The sequence below is a fragment of the Kwoniella botswanensis genome, chromosome 2 (assembly GCF_036426115.1).
Source record: "Kwoniella botswanensis chromosome 2, complete sequence".
NCBI classification, from domain to species: domain Eukaryota; kingdom Fungi; phylum Basidiomycota; class Tremellomycetes; order Tremellales; family Cryptococcaceae; genus Kwoniella; species Kwoniella botswanensis.
Genome location: NC_088600.1, coordinates 572,138 through 585,615, shown reverse-complemented (window position 1 = coordinate 585,615; position 13,478 = coordinate 572,138). Strand labels below are relative to the sequence as shown.

General features: G+C 46.4%; 7 protein-coding genes across 7 annotated transcripts; 5 read left to right on the top strand and 2 right to left on the bottom strand.

Moving 5' to 3' along the window:
* Nucleotides 1–774: 774 nt before the first annotated feature.
* Nucleotides 775–3,789, bottom strand: L199_007112 (nucleolar GTP-binding protein 2; the record flags this gene model as incomplete). Its single annotated transcript, XM_064892809.1, has 6 exons — nt 775–983; nt 1,045–2,203; nt 2,698–2,966; nt 3,036–3,183; nt 3,254–3,564; nt 3,684–3,789. The coding sequence occupies 6 exons, from the start codon at nt 3,787–3,789 to the stop codon at nt 775–777; spliced, it is 2,202 nt and encodes a 733-aa protein (XP_064748881.1).
* A 327-nt stretch (nt 3,790–4,116) lies between these two features.
* Nucleotides 4,117–4,573, top strand: L199_007111 (uncharacterized protein; the record flags this gene model as incomplete). Its single annotated transcript, XM_064892808.1, has 4 exons — nt 4,117–4,140; nt 4,206–4,263; nt 4,353–4,436; nt 4,527–4,573. The coding sequence occupies 4 exons, from the start codon at nt 4,117–4,119 to the stop codon at nt 4,571–4,573; spliced, it is 213 nt and encodes a 70-aa protein (XP_064748880.1).
* Nucleotides 4,574–5,070: 497 nt separating this feature from the next.
* Nucleotides 5,071–6,244, bottom strand: L199_007110 (uncharacterized protein; the record flags this gene model as incomplete). Its single annotated transcript, XM_064892807.1, has 2 exons — nt 5,071–5,457; nt 5,591–6,244. The coding sequence occupies 2 exons, from the start codon at nt 6,242–6,244 to the stop codon at nt 5,071–5,073; spliced, it is 1,041 nt and encodes a 346-aa protein (XP_064748879.1).
* Nucleotides 6,245–6,520: 276 nt separating this feature from the next.
* L199_007109 (transcription and mRNA export factor SUS1) lies at nt 6,521–7,124 on the top strand (the record flags this gene model as incomplete). The annotated part of the gene is made up of 4 exons (XM_064892806.1): nt 6,521–6,603; nt 6,744–6,814; nt 6,902–6,970; nt 7,045–7,124. 4 exons carry the CDS (start codon nt 6,521–6,523, stop codon nt 7,122–7,124), a joined length of 303 nt encoding a protein of 100 aa, XP_064748878.1.
* A 753-nt stretch (nt 7,125–7,877) lies between these two features.
* Nucleotides 7,878–9,151, top strand: L199_007108 (uncharacterized protein; the record flags this gene model as incomplete). The annotated part of the gene is made up of 3 exons (XM_064892805.1): nt 7,878–8,468; nt 8,556–8,858; nt 8,936–9,151. 3 exons carry the CDS (start codon nt 7,878–7,880, stop codon nt 9,149–9,151), a joined length of 1,110 nt encoding a protein of 369 aa, XP_064748877.1.
* A 1,314-nt stretch (nt 9,152–10,465) lies between these two features.
* On the top strand, nt 10,466–11,573 carry L199_007107 (uncharacterized protein; the record flags this gene model as incomplete). Its single annotated transcript, XM_064892804.1, has 4 exons — nt 10,466–11,107; nt 11,173–11,274; nt 11,367–11,508; nt 11,563–11,573. The coding sequence occupies 4 exons, from the start codon at nt 10,466–10,468 to the stop codon at nt 11,571–11,573; spliced, it is 897 nt and encodes a 298-aa protein (XP_064748876.1).
* Nucleotides 11,574–12,209: 636 nt separating this feature from the next.
* L199_007106 (uncharacterized protein) lies at nt 12,210–12,889 on the top strand (the record flags this gene model as incomplete). The annotated part of the gene is made up of 2 exons (XM_064892803.1): nt 12,210–12,380; nt 12,467–12,889. The coding sequence occupies 2 exons, from the start codon at nt 12,210–12,212 to the stop codon at nt 12,887–12,889; spliced, it is 594 nt and encodes a 197-aa protein (XP_064748875.1).
* Nucleotides 12,890–13,478: the final 589 nt, after the last annotated feature.

Genomic DNA, 13,478 nt, shown 5'->3' with positions numbered 1-13,478 from the left:
TGATTTGCTATGATGGTGGTTGAATACCAGCTGGGTGTAGGTGTCTTACTACTGGTGTTATCGGAATATGTTGTTGATGGATATACAAACGTTCGTCTTGAATGATGTAATACTGTTGTTGTTGCTGTACGTGGTGATAAGGAAATAAGGACGATCACAGATATTATTTGTCTTTGTCTAGTCTCGGTTGGCTTAATGAAGACCCCAGGGGGTACAACGGACGATCATGTTATTTGTGAGTGAGAGTATGGGATGTTGAAGTTGATGTTGATGGAAAGATAAGATAGAGAAGGGAAGTAATGATGAACGAGTGAGTATATGGCATTCCGTCATGTGTCATCCTCCTCACACTCTCTCTATTGCTGTATACAGCAAAATACCCGAATCGGTTATACAGGCATCATTATAAACAAAGGGTAATTCTCACACTAATCCTTACTCCCCTTGACCACCCTGAGATAAGAATGCTTGTATTACCCATTACAACCATTTGTAATGATCCAATGGGGTCAAGGGGATATCGGCGATATCGGCAAGGGGTTGAAGGGTAACAGAACATGGGGAAGCTTGAATGTGCATTCCACAATGATAAAATTCCTGATCAGCACTGATAAGATATAGATGGTCTTCTAGAGACACGAGGTAAAGTCGTCTTAGCAGAGCCTAAGCCTGAGCAGATGTAATACACTAAAATACATACAATCCATGAGATATCTAGTACTCGTATGAGAAAGGAGAGAACACCACCCAACGTCCGACGCATGTACGAGCCAACTAATACTTCTTACTCTTGGGTCTTTTCTTTCCGGTCGGTTCCTCATCCCCCTCTCTATGCCTCTTGTGAGGGTTCTTAGGTACCTTCCTTTCCCTATTCCTGTTCTTCACATTAGCATGCGTATAGAAGTTCTCGGATTTTTTCTTATTCGTCGTCATTCGCTTTTCCTTCTTGGCGGATGGTGTGTCTTCATCTTCAACTTCCACAGCTACAGAGTGGCATTGTCAGCTTGTGATCCTTCCAAACGAACAGTAATGAAAAAAGCTCACCTTTTCGTTTACCTGCTTTCTTACTTGATGGAGCAGAGAATGAGATAGCTACTTCCTCATCTTCATCATCTTCTCCATCTTCTCCCTCATCGTCTTCATCATCTTCGTCCTCTTCATCATCTTCATCATCTTCATCCTCTTCAGCTTCGTCGGCCTCTTCCGAAAGACCAGCAAACTTGGATGACTCAGCATTACCAGGGAAGATATCATCCCAAGCCAATTCACCGTCCTCCTCCTCGTCTTCATCTTCATCCTCTTCATCCTCATCGTCATCCTCTTCAGCATTCTCACCCATATTCACATCTTTCTTAGTTTCATCCTCATCATCTCTATATCGCCTGTTATCGTCACCCAAGAATTTGGTCATGATCGGTATCTTGCTGATGGGCTGTTCGACACCTTTAACCCTCTTTTCACCCAAGATCTTACCTAAAGATCTCTCTTGTTCTTCCAACATCTCAGTTGTCTCCTTATCTTCCTGAGCTTGAGCAGCATCCAGAGTTGTCTCTTGACCTTGTGTGGTTTGTTGTTGTTCTTTGGCAGGCGGAGGTACGAAGAAAGGTATTTTACCTCTTATCCAATCGTTCAGGATCATCTTCGCGGCAGATTCCTGATCGGGTTCACCACCTTTCAGCAGTTTACCAGATCGTTTCGCTATAGCAGATAACAAGATCGCAGCACCGGATTCACCGTGCCATCCACCTTCCCTATGTTCTAATCCATATGTCCTCTCTATATATTCCGGTCGTACCCTTTCGAGAAGAGGCGGTATATGTTCAGCGGGCGTGGCAAGGTTTTCGACTCTCACAACTCCCTTGAGAACAGTATCGGTATCTGAATCTTTGGCTGAAACAGGTACGATACCTGGACAATCGATGAGGTAGATTCGTTTCATCAGAGTGATGTATTGCCAGACCTTAGTTTCACCTGGGATAGGGGCAACAGTACAGACCTTCTTCTTTTTGAGGGTGTTGATGATACTGGATTTACCGACGTTGGGGTATCCGATGAATCCGATAGAGATCTGCTTCTTGTCGGAGTGGAGAACAGAGAATTGACGTAGAAGTTGAATGAGTGAACCTTTACCGAATGAGTTGTTGATAGAGGCGTGGAAGGCGATAGTAGGAGCCGATAAGGAGAGGTGCTTGACCCATCGAGCCTAAGAGAGAATCCGTTGCGTCAGCATACTTCTGCGCACTATGCAACGACAAACAGCTCTTCTACTCGAAGTTATAACCAACAAAAGACAATTTCACTTGAATGTCTGACAACCAACCAAGGGATCCGAATTGAAAGCAGTCCAAAAGAGACACATCCAAAACCCAACTCAATCGTGTCAACCATCGTCTTCCCCTGACCCCTCATCGGCGTTCAGAACGAACAGACCGACTTTTTGGCCTCGCAGAAAGCATCCCAGAACGGGAGCCGGAGGTGGGGTATAAGTCGGGGCATGACGCTCGTTCTCCCACTCTCGTAACGGTCCAATCGCGTATATGTGTCTGAGAAGACGGTGCGAATGGCCCTGACTGGAGTGTGGGATGGAAGGAAAAGGATATGATGTGAATGCGAAGAGCAGAAACAGAGACAATAAGATCAAGGGAAAGTATAAAAACAGGTGAAAGCACAGGTAGCATTAGTAGTGAAATCACTCACAGTAACCCAGGTGGGGACCAGATCGACCTTGTTAAGCACATATACCAGATGCTTGTGAGCTTTCTCTTTACGCAAGTACTCCACTACGGGTTTACATCTCGTTCCGAGAGGATCCCTAGCATCGAGGACGTGAATAACCACATCTGAAGAATCGAGCACTTTGTATAATTCACCCCAGATACGTCGGGAAGTACCTTTCTGGTAGATTGGTTCTCTTGCTGTTGAGGTGGTGGGGTGGTATACATCTCCTAAATCGGCTGAGTCGAGTTCTACAACAAGCATTGGCATCAGTAATGAGGTAGGGGGAATAAGCACGAGAGATCTAAGAGTGTACATACGGGATGCTTCGCCTTGCGCAGCTAGATCAGCAGCAGTTGAAGATTCACCCAATTCTTCTAAACTTCCGATATCCAACCTAGGTCGTTTACGTTGGGCTTTGGGTCCAAATGTATTGGAGAAAGGTTCAGTCTCGACAATGTGAGGGCGCTAAGGGACAGTACCACAGGGAATTAGCTTAGATCATAACATGTATATTTGGTGAATCTGGTTTACTCACTTTACCACCCATCTTCGATTCATCCTCCAACAATCCCATAGGTAACTTGTTCCTCCTCAATAAGACAGAGTATGGATCAGATTTCTGTTCCTTCAAAGCTGTTCTGAAATGGTCTAAAGCTGTCTGAGAGATGACTCTGGTATTTCCAAACCATCTTCTATCGGGTCGAACTCTACCGGGTTCAGCTTCCTTCTCCCCCTTCTGGAAAGCGGCAGCCTGGACGATATTTCCATCTTTGTCCCGGACGGCTTTACCACCGTTTAACATCTTCACTCGGGAGGCGGCTTTGGCATCTCGGTAGAAGTTTTCTCCTGTAGGTGTTGAACGGCGAGATCAGCTTAGTACAGTACATCGTGAGAGCCTGTGTAGGGTGTAGGATCGTAATACAACAATGAAGGTACACATGATATGTGAAGAAAGATGAACGCACCTTTCACCTTCTTGATGGTGAATTCCCCACTAGCCGATCCAGACTTGAGCTTCTGTTTGCCGAAGCCTGGATTGGCTTTACGATCGTGGTTCTTACCCTTTGCCATGTTGATCGAGTATGTATCTCAGGCAGTATGAAAGGGTATAGGAATGAAGATAGGAATTTGAGTAGAAGTATGAAGGAAATAAGGTGAAAGAGAGACAGATCAGAGATAGAGAGGTTGAACGAAGAGACCAAAGCCGACCAAAAAATCAAAATTTCTGCTTGGGTGACTCTTTACGTAAGCTAATTGAGCCTTGACATTTTGATTCCGTTGGTGGATTTAGCTTGATTCTGTTTCGCTGGTTCCAATGTCAAAAGACTCATCCTCAGCTACCGTCAACACATACATAATCATATTCAAGCAAGAAGGTCAAGACAGGTGCTAGACAAGATGGCTACAATCTACAGGACAGCGGTGAGCTAGTAGTCTATCTTGTGAGGCACAGCGACAGAAGCTTACAGATGAATAAAACACTGTAGCAACGTATGGCTCACGAATCACCAGTCATCTTCTGGTCACTCGCTATTGGATTTGCTGGTATGTCTTACTATCCATCTACAATACCGACCCTATAGCTCTACTGCTGGATCGAGCTGACTTATTCACCCTATCTTTTCTTTCTACAGGCCCAATCATGGTGCTGACAGTACCTCCAATCAGAAAATCATTCGGTTACAAACAAGCTGAACGAATCCCTACTACCTTCCCAGGTGAGTGATAGGCTCCATATCCTTTCAGCCGTGGAGTGCACGGAGTCTGCAACTCGAACACAAGAAGCTGATATGTCAATACTCATGTAGTCCCAAATCGACCTCGTCGCGCAGTCAGCGGGTATGAAGATCCATAGATTAGTTGATATAGTTGGTTCGGTGGGAGATGTATCGCATAATTCACTGGGCACGAATCAAACACAAGATGAGCATACAGGGCATCACTGCGGTCCATTATCATCACTCCGGCTCAGAGCAGCTGATATCGAAGTATATGATTGTGGAGAAAAAGTATCAGATACCTTATCGCTAACATTTGTTTTCAGAATCACGCTGGCACGTATAACCTCGGTCGAACTTCTTCAGTCCGCTATAGAGAGCCATAAATATGCCACTAATTACTTCAGCTACTTTATCTACTCATCTATCTCAAAATCAGCTCTATTTTCATGATGTTGAACCCTGGTAATCATAATTGAAAGTCTCAATTAACGTATCTTACTCGATTACGATGGCTTGGCTCTGAAATGGCCGTCTCTCGGAGGATGTCCGTTCCTTCTGCAGACATCATACGTCCAGTAGAAGTGGTAACAGGATCGTATAATCCAATGCATGCACAAATACTTGATGTCAATCACGTTCCCGCGTGAGCAGCAGGATTCGGGTCAACCCTAACCATCCCATTCCATCCCTCTCTTATCCAATCTCCTGCGCCTACTCTCATGGTTCCCTCATCGAGCTTCAGTTCTCTCACGATCCTTCTTACATCTTCATCCCTCCTTGCTATCTCTTTGCGTTCCGCATCTCGTTTACCCAGCAGACTCCAAGTCTCCCTCAATATCGGAGACCGCTGGATCGATGCTCGTGCGAGAGAGGTCAGTCGTAAGGTGGATGTGGTGTTTGATACGATCGATGCTAATATACTTGAGGATACTGGGGTGGCAGGTAGAGGGAGGAAGGTGTATACTAGAGGGAAGAGGAGGAGGAAGATTGATCGGAGAGTATGTATTATAGAAGCGAGCTGTAATCGTGTATTAGCTTTACTGCTCTATTGTACGTCCTCCATACAAGCCAACACAGCCAGTTATAATAGTCATTGCATTATGAATGACAGTCATGCAAGTTTTCTGGTATGGAGGGATCATATTACTCACATGTGGGGCATCACCTTCTACCACCCTCAAATCCCAGCCCCACTTTATCCCTCCTTCCGCCGTAGCTGCAACCACCAATATCCATCCAAACGTAGTTCTCCATGTCTCCGTTCTATGAGGAGCTTCAGGTCCAGCTATCCACTTCCAAGCCATTCCACCTAAAAATGTCGCTTCAAGAAGGTACCAGCTCAATATATTGGGAAGGGAATATATCAAGTAATCGGTAGGCGTCTGACACCATACACATTCCATCATCGGTTCATGTCCAAATTTGAAATACAATATCCTGTTATCCACGATTTTCAATCTGGTCATCAACAGCTCCAGCAGTGGATGTACTTGCCGCGTAAGCGGATCGTATTCGGGACCAAGGAGGGCATATCGTATTTGTGAATTTGATATTGATATAGGGAGATTGTTATTTACGAACAGATCGTATGGAGGTAGGACGAGGTGTTTGAGGATCCATAATGTATGTATACCAAGAATCAACTTGAGCGTCAAAGTTCTAGGTGGACGGAGTGGTTTAGGTGTTGAAGAAGGTGGTTTGGGGCGGAAGAGGTTGATCAGTCGGGGTAGGAGTGAGGGGCCGAAGATTATCAGGAGAAGGGTCAGGGGAGCTTGGAACGACCCAAGGGTCGACAAGATGGACATGGTCGATACCTCACGAGCTATTGCCTACTGCTCTGTCGTTCCTGGTCTTCATGGAATAGGGCAGTAGAAGTTGTGAGGAAGAAGAAAGAGGGAGGAGAGAAATAGAGAGACTCTATGACTGAGTGTTCGAGTGGAACAACCTCCACTTTCACCATTTCAACAACATCCTCGTTCTCGTCGTTGATCTTCTTTCTGTGTTCGACCTCTCTCATCTGTCTCACGTCAACTGGTCAATTGGTCGGTTCTTCCCCAGCTGTAAACTGTAGTCATAGGATCATGGTATCAACGACGGAGAAGCCGGATGAATCTACGCTGGATGCAATCAGGCAGAGGTTGATGGAGACGGGTCATTGGGATCGGTGAGTGTCTTGTTGATTCTCATTATCCTATCGTTCCCAATCATAGGGCTCTGAGCTTTTATAAGATAAGTGAATCTGAAAAGCACTCAAGTCTTGATCGAATTTCATCAGAAGCTAATCAAGTCTTTTCATTCTTGTAGAATACAAAAATTATTGAGAAACCAATTAGAAGAGAACGGCTGGGTGGACGATCTCAAAGATTTAGCTAAAGGTGTGTGGACGAATCTCTCATCTTTTCCTACCATTCGCAGGAGGTCAGCCTACAAATCCCGATCAATGCTCATATTGCTACGTATAGAACGAGCTCGAGCACAGGAAACGCCGAATCTAGAAAACCTCATCAAGGAGATAAGCGAGACTGCTCGAGGTGAGTTGTCAAGTATCTTTTTGATCATACGCTTTTCACTCATACATCCTGGCTGCTATTTCTGCAATTCTCAGGTATGATCAGTGAGAATACCAGAAGGGATGTCGCTCAGGAAATCGAAGCTGTTCTAGATAGAGAAGTAGATCAAGCTTAAGGGTGATCTAGGATTCAGCCTTTCTCGTAGGTCATTTCACGCTTATGATCAGCATAAATGGAATTCCGTGCAAGGCTTATATTGACGAAACCCGACATTACATGATATCTCATTAGGAAAGGAGTCATATCAACCTCGAGGCGATGAATCGAGTACACCCAAATCATGTTGTATGCATATGTGTATGTGTATGTGTTCTTCCTTATTCGACGAAGTATTCGTTGAGAAGCTTGACAATGAGAAACTGTTGTTTTACATACGGAATGCGTTCTCCTTAATCAACCGAAGATTGGTGGGTCAGGATACCTGAGGAATGCCTTCGACCAGGTTCCAACACGAAATGCTATTCTTTCGAACGAGAATCAACCGCTAGATGTCATGACAACTCGACATAGGATATCCAATAAAGGACTTCGGACACCTACATGAGGTATAGAGAGAGACGCTGTAGAGCTCGGATGAAAGGTAAGCAGAGCTTACTGAAAGTGCAGGCGACGACGATGTGGAGCTATACCGAAAGGAAAGAAGAACCCTGTGAAAGTCTTTTCTGAAACGTTGCAAATGACATCCTTTCATTAGAGGTAGTTGGACATGCTGGTCGACTTTCGACTAGGGACGTCGCTCGCCATTTGACGAAAGAGATATAAAGCGGGTCACAATACTCCTACATTCCAAAGAAATCTCCTGCTTACTTACCACATATTCATCAGTACACAATCACATTCGAGCTGATATTTCATAGCATTTTTAAAAATGTCTTCAAACAATGACCGATACGATAAGACCATGAGGAGCTTAGCAGCAGCCATGGGGGACCAAGACCGTATTACTCATCCTAGAGGATTCGGCCGTAATCCCCGACAAAGGAGACGAGCTGCTGATAGTCAAGACGAGCAATCGAGACAAGCGATCTATAGCGCTACGCAATACACGTATGATATCGAAAGACAAAACGAAGCTGAGCGACAGACTACTCAAAGTGCTCAAGACGCTGGTGCAGCCAATGTGGGAGCTCCTCAAGATGCCGAGGATACAGAAAGTTGGGCAGGGGATAGTACGACTCCTGCCGGAACAGAGACGCCTCCCTCTGAGGATGAAGACGGATCAAACACACCATTAGAAGGATCTATTCTACCATTGGAGACTGGACCCATATCTGAGGATGGATCTCACGCTGGAACAGAGGCAACGCCTCCCCACTCTGAAGACTCAACCACACTTTTCGGAGAATTCGCTCAACGATCTGACCATGGGTCCGAATCTGGTCCTGACGCTGGGTTCCAACAAGGTCCTGGTCCTCACAGATTCAACGTCGGTGATAACAACTATTACGTCGGGCATATCGTAAGTTTCTCACATATATCGATATATAATATCGTATATTCAAACGATTGATACAGATAGCTGATTGGCGTAACTCTCAATGATCAGGGACCACATGCTCGAGTTAGGCGAGTCGACAACACACAGGACGTCACGAGACAGATCAACGATTTTTTTGGGAGTTCACGAGGTCCTGCTGCTTCTGGGAGTACTGCTCAGAGAAGCGCACCGACCAATGACACTAGGATGCCTCAACAATCTACCAACTCCCGATCTCCGGCGCCTTCGGGTGCACCGGATACAGCTTTTCATAGCGTATTTGGCGAAATATTGAATGACCGCATTGGACAGCTCCAGTCAGCAAGAAGCGCTCAAGAGCCTGGCAGAAATACATACAATACCGACCGCATCGTGAGTTAACGCTGATCTGCTTATCCATATTGAGATCGGTGGAGGTTTATATTTGATGCCCTGATGTTCTCATGTAGGGTGGCAATGCTACAGTCCAAATGGGAACTCGTAATGGAGAAACCGGAGTGTTCTGGGGCAGGGGTGGTCACTCAGCTGATCAGGCTCCAAGTCAGCCCGGAACGGCTACTCAGCCAAATGGCGATACCGGTATCGCTGATGCTTCGTCCAGTCCTGCTGCTAGGGGCAATTACCGAAGACCTGCAGTAGAAGAGGGCAGCGATAATGGGGCTTAAAGGCTCGTGTCCATACTGGAAGCTACCAGCTGCTTCAGCTTTATAGTAATACTATCGCAAATGAGAAAACTTTTCGCTCTCTCATTTCACATCTGAATGAATACCGTGTTCAATTGAATTTGGCTGTCAGACCGATACATGTTTTGGACATTGCGATTAGCACTACGATCGCAATGTGTTGGTTGTTATCCTAGCTTGATGTCCTACTCAGGCCGGTATAGAGTCTGATAAGCTGAGCTACTTGTAATGAAGGAATTATCTTAAGTGCTTCACGCCGCAGCCACTCTGTTGATACTTGTCTTGCCAACAGCCATACTACTTGGCTTAAAATTACCACTCGCCACTGAAGCCCCTCGCTCAATACGTGGGAGCCAGACTGTAGAGAAGCCCAACTTACATCCTTTCAGATCATCTCCACGCGTCTTACATGTATCATCCTGTTAGTTCCGAAAGGGCCCATGACGATGTCCATAAGCCTTCATGGGGGCAAGTTAGGTCAATTTTGTCGGAGCGGTCGCATCGCCCCCGAAGAACTCATGACTTCTTTTGCTGCATCTTCGTCCACATAACGAGGCCATCAGACCTCTCTCGGAGATAGAGACTACATTCGATACCGGTCTGGAGAGTGATACGACACAAAGTGCATAGATACTGCGCTCACGATGGGATCCAGCCGTGTGCAACCTTTGCCAGCCAATTTAGCAGATTCTTTTGCAAAAATCTGGAGACTTGTTCATCGAATTCGCCACTTAGGTCTGGTCATGGAGAAGCAGTTCACTCCTTGGTGGTAGTGCAGCTCAAGGGATGTCAGTGCTGGCCAAAGATGGCATCGTTCGATTGATGACAAGATCATCATTACATACCTGTCACACCTTGAATTCGTAACACCCTACGGACTCATGAGGTCACACCCGATTTCGCCGGCCTCATGTAAGGCAAGAATGAGCATACCACTTGATAGCCCTTGGCCTCAAATTGTGAAGAAACTTGGCCCATCTTGATACACGTCTGGACCTTGGGCTCCTTTCTCCCCTTCATTCTTCTTTTGGCACAGCAAGCCTACGGAAAAAGAGTCATAAGTGTACCAAATGGACTTCGTTCTCGACCGGTCTCGCCTGTGACTCAAAGCCTCAAAAAAGGATCACACGACTGTCCATGAAAGCTCTGAAAAGGTATAAAATGACATCAATTCAAGGACTCATCAAGGACGATTCCTACTTCATTGACAAATACAGGATTGATAGATACTTCCTGAAGTTTTCCAATCATTTGCAATCCCAATTGCCTTTCAAATATCCTCAGTGACCTACCGAGATGCCTCATCTTCAAGAATGGAGTAATATCACAGCTTCTGGTAGACAGATGCAAATCAATGGGCATATAGGTTCCCCAGCCTTCTCAAGGTTTGGAACTCACCCGCGTACTTACAGTAGTGGAACATCTCCGGCAGTCGGTGGACGACAAAGCGAAGTGGACGCTGGGAATACAAGAGAGGATGGTAGTGGGCGGACTTCGGAGGTAGCAGGAGGTACAGCAACTTTCAGGTCTTTCTCTCATAATGCTGCCGATGCCTCGAGTCCCACCCCTCGATCTTCAGGTTGGTCACGTTGGGGTGTGGGAAGAATGTTAGGAACTCACACTGAGGCTTCAAGAAGACTGGATGACACCGAAAGAGGTAATAATACCCTTCAAGACTCGGGTTCTGGGGTGAATAGCTCCCATGCTAATCAGCCTACCAGCTCGGAAGTGGATGACAGACCTTCATCCGAGATGGAAGCGCCGAGCTCAACACCAGAACCTGAAGCTACAAAGCCTGAGATGGATAATGTGTCTGAAACCGCAGCTACAAGCTCCGATGGCGAGGATACACCAGACTCCGAAACCGGCTTCGATTTCGGTAATGTACCGTCAATCGATCCAAGAAGTCACAGAAGGAATCAGGCTCCCACCTCGACCGTGAGTGTAGACAGTCTCTCTATTCTTGGCACCTGAAACTGACTTCATCCATCATTCAAATATAGGGTGCTGAGGATCATCCCTCTTCGATGCCACATTCAGGCGGCAGAAGGGGCCATTACTACGGCAGTACTGTAGGTCGCGGTGCAACTGTATATGTTGGCGATGTAAGTAACGTACAGCCGCTCATCTCACCGATGACCCCTGCATTACATCTCTATGCGTGATGTCGTGTGACCCGGCTGACCTTTACATGCAGTCAGGATCGGGAGTTGATCCAAATGCTCGAAACCGCCACACCTACAACACCAATGCCGAACCTGGAGCAAATGTCTTACCCGCGAGTGATTTAGGCGGTAGGGATCTCCTGATGGAAGCCTTACGAGCGAGATCCAGACAAGGTACCACTCGACCCACTGAGGCTGACAGCTCTGATTAGCCACCTGTGTCCCGAGGCGAACATTAGACGCTGTTGGATTTGACGGAGTGGGTTCACCACAAAGTATTGTTCTCGATGAGTTCAGATTGGTACGCTGCGTAGATCCTTGTAAATATTAAGTATGCACGCGTGATTTCCATATCCCTAGAGTGCTATGTCGTGCTCATCGGGCTTTCATGCCGTAGAGTATAATCACAGCGACTAGTCATTCCAGTGTTATACAATCCATCATTCGATGCCACAATGAACGTTTCCAACGTTGTCCTGTGTGAGCGAGATCCTGCATCGAAAGATACTGTAGTGAACGTTCCAGACTGTACCAACGAGCTTCGCTCGCCTTCCTACAGTACTGTATTGCCACTCACCATCCTTTCAGGATTCTTCACTCGGGGGGCATCGCCCTAGCGCGTTTGGAGGAGGTCATCATCAATGGGAAATTCATTGTGAGCCATCCCAGGCTGTACGAGTCAGTTCATGGCAGCTGCCTTCTCGCTTCAAAACCCCATGTATATAAGCTGAATTTTGTGAGTCTTTTCTATTCAAATGTTGAATTATCTCATATCTCAACGTTCTTCGTATACCCTCTGCAGACATATAAGAGACCCACTCCCGTCAAGCTGATTTACAGCGTGCAGCCTGAACCAATAACCTGAATACCAAGAGATGATGTCGCAGCCCGAGCGAACCGTTCAGGGCAGTACACAAAACACAAGACGAACGACTGACTACAGAACCTCTAACAACACCGCCCAATCAGGTGGTAGTATCGTTTTCGGTATGCCCGGCGGCCCAAGATTCCAACGACAGGAAGGGGGCCAAGATACCATCTTCTTTGTGAGTTCACTATGCATGATACTCGTAGTACCATCATGTCCAATCTTGGAACAAAGGATCCGCTAACAAACGGGCTTTAAACACAGGGAAGAACCCAGCTCAACGGTCCTATTGTGATCCATGATGATCTCACTTTCGAAGCCGACGGAGACGTGCATGTGTCCTCTAAAGAGGCTGGATCTGGAACGCAAGCTGGTACGGAAAGCATAAAACCGAAGAAAAAGAAACGTAGAGGCGGACGACACCATGCCAAACGTTCTGGAACGGCTTCTTCAGCTGTCAGCAGCTCTACTGTTTCCAATCCTGCAAATAATGAAGGAGGAGAATCAACAAGCTCGAAGGGCCCTACAGATGACGGCTTTACCGCTTCAAAAGCTCTAACTCCTGACTTTCAAGTAGGGATCGATGGGGAAACTGCAGATGGCGCTAGTCAAAATAGGGGTGCGGCCACTCTGCCTTCTATTCAGGACGATTCAGAGGCCGAGAGAGGTGGATGGGAGAAAGTCTAGGCGTTGTTTCACGCTTCTGAAGTCAGTCAGAGCGATGAGAATAAAGGATTGATGTTACTGCGTCAGGATGGCAGATCCTTTATATGTAGTACTGTCCCAACGATGCTACAAGTCAAGTGTGGTCATTTGTGGCAGGACGTGCTCGTGCATCTTATCGAAGTTCGCTTCTATCGGCAATGCCTATGAAAGGCATGGCGATTGGCCTTCATCGCACTGCCTGTACATGCTAGACGAGACCCATTTCGATTACATCATACTTTGCAGAGGTCCTATAAATGGAAGGATGTGTTCCACATGACTATCCTATCTCATCGTCTGAAATGATCAATCAGCACAAGTCCAAGTCGAGTCGTCCTTTCGCCGCCCATTTGACTTCTTCTAGCTCACCTCTGTGACGCTTTTGGGCCCCTCAAAGGATTTAGGTCAATAAGCGATGACAAAGGGGGTTGAGAATTTTGGAATTTGACCCTCAAAGTGCCCTGCCGCTGGACTCAGCCTCAGTGGAGACAACTTACAGTATCGCAAGACTGCTCGTCCGCAAAGTATATAAGTGGTAAAGAAACAGATGAAGTATCTCCATTTCACTGTC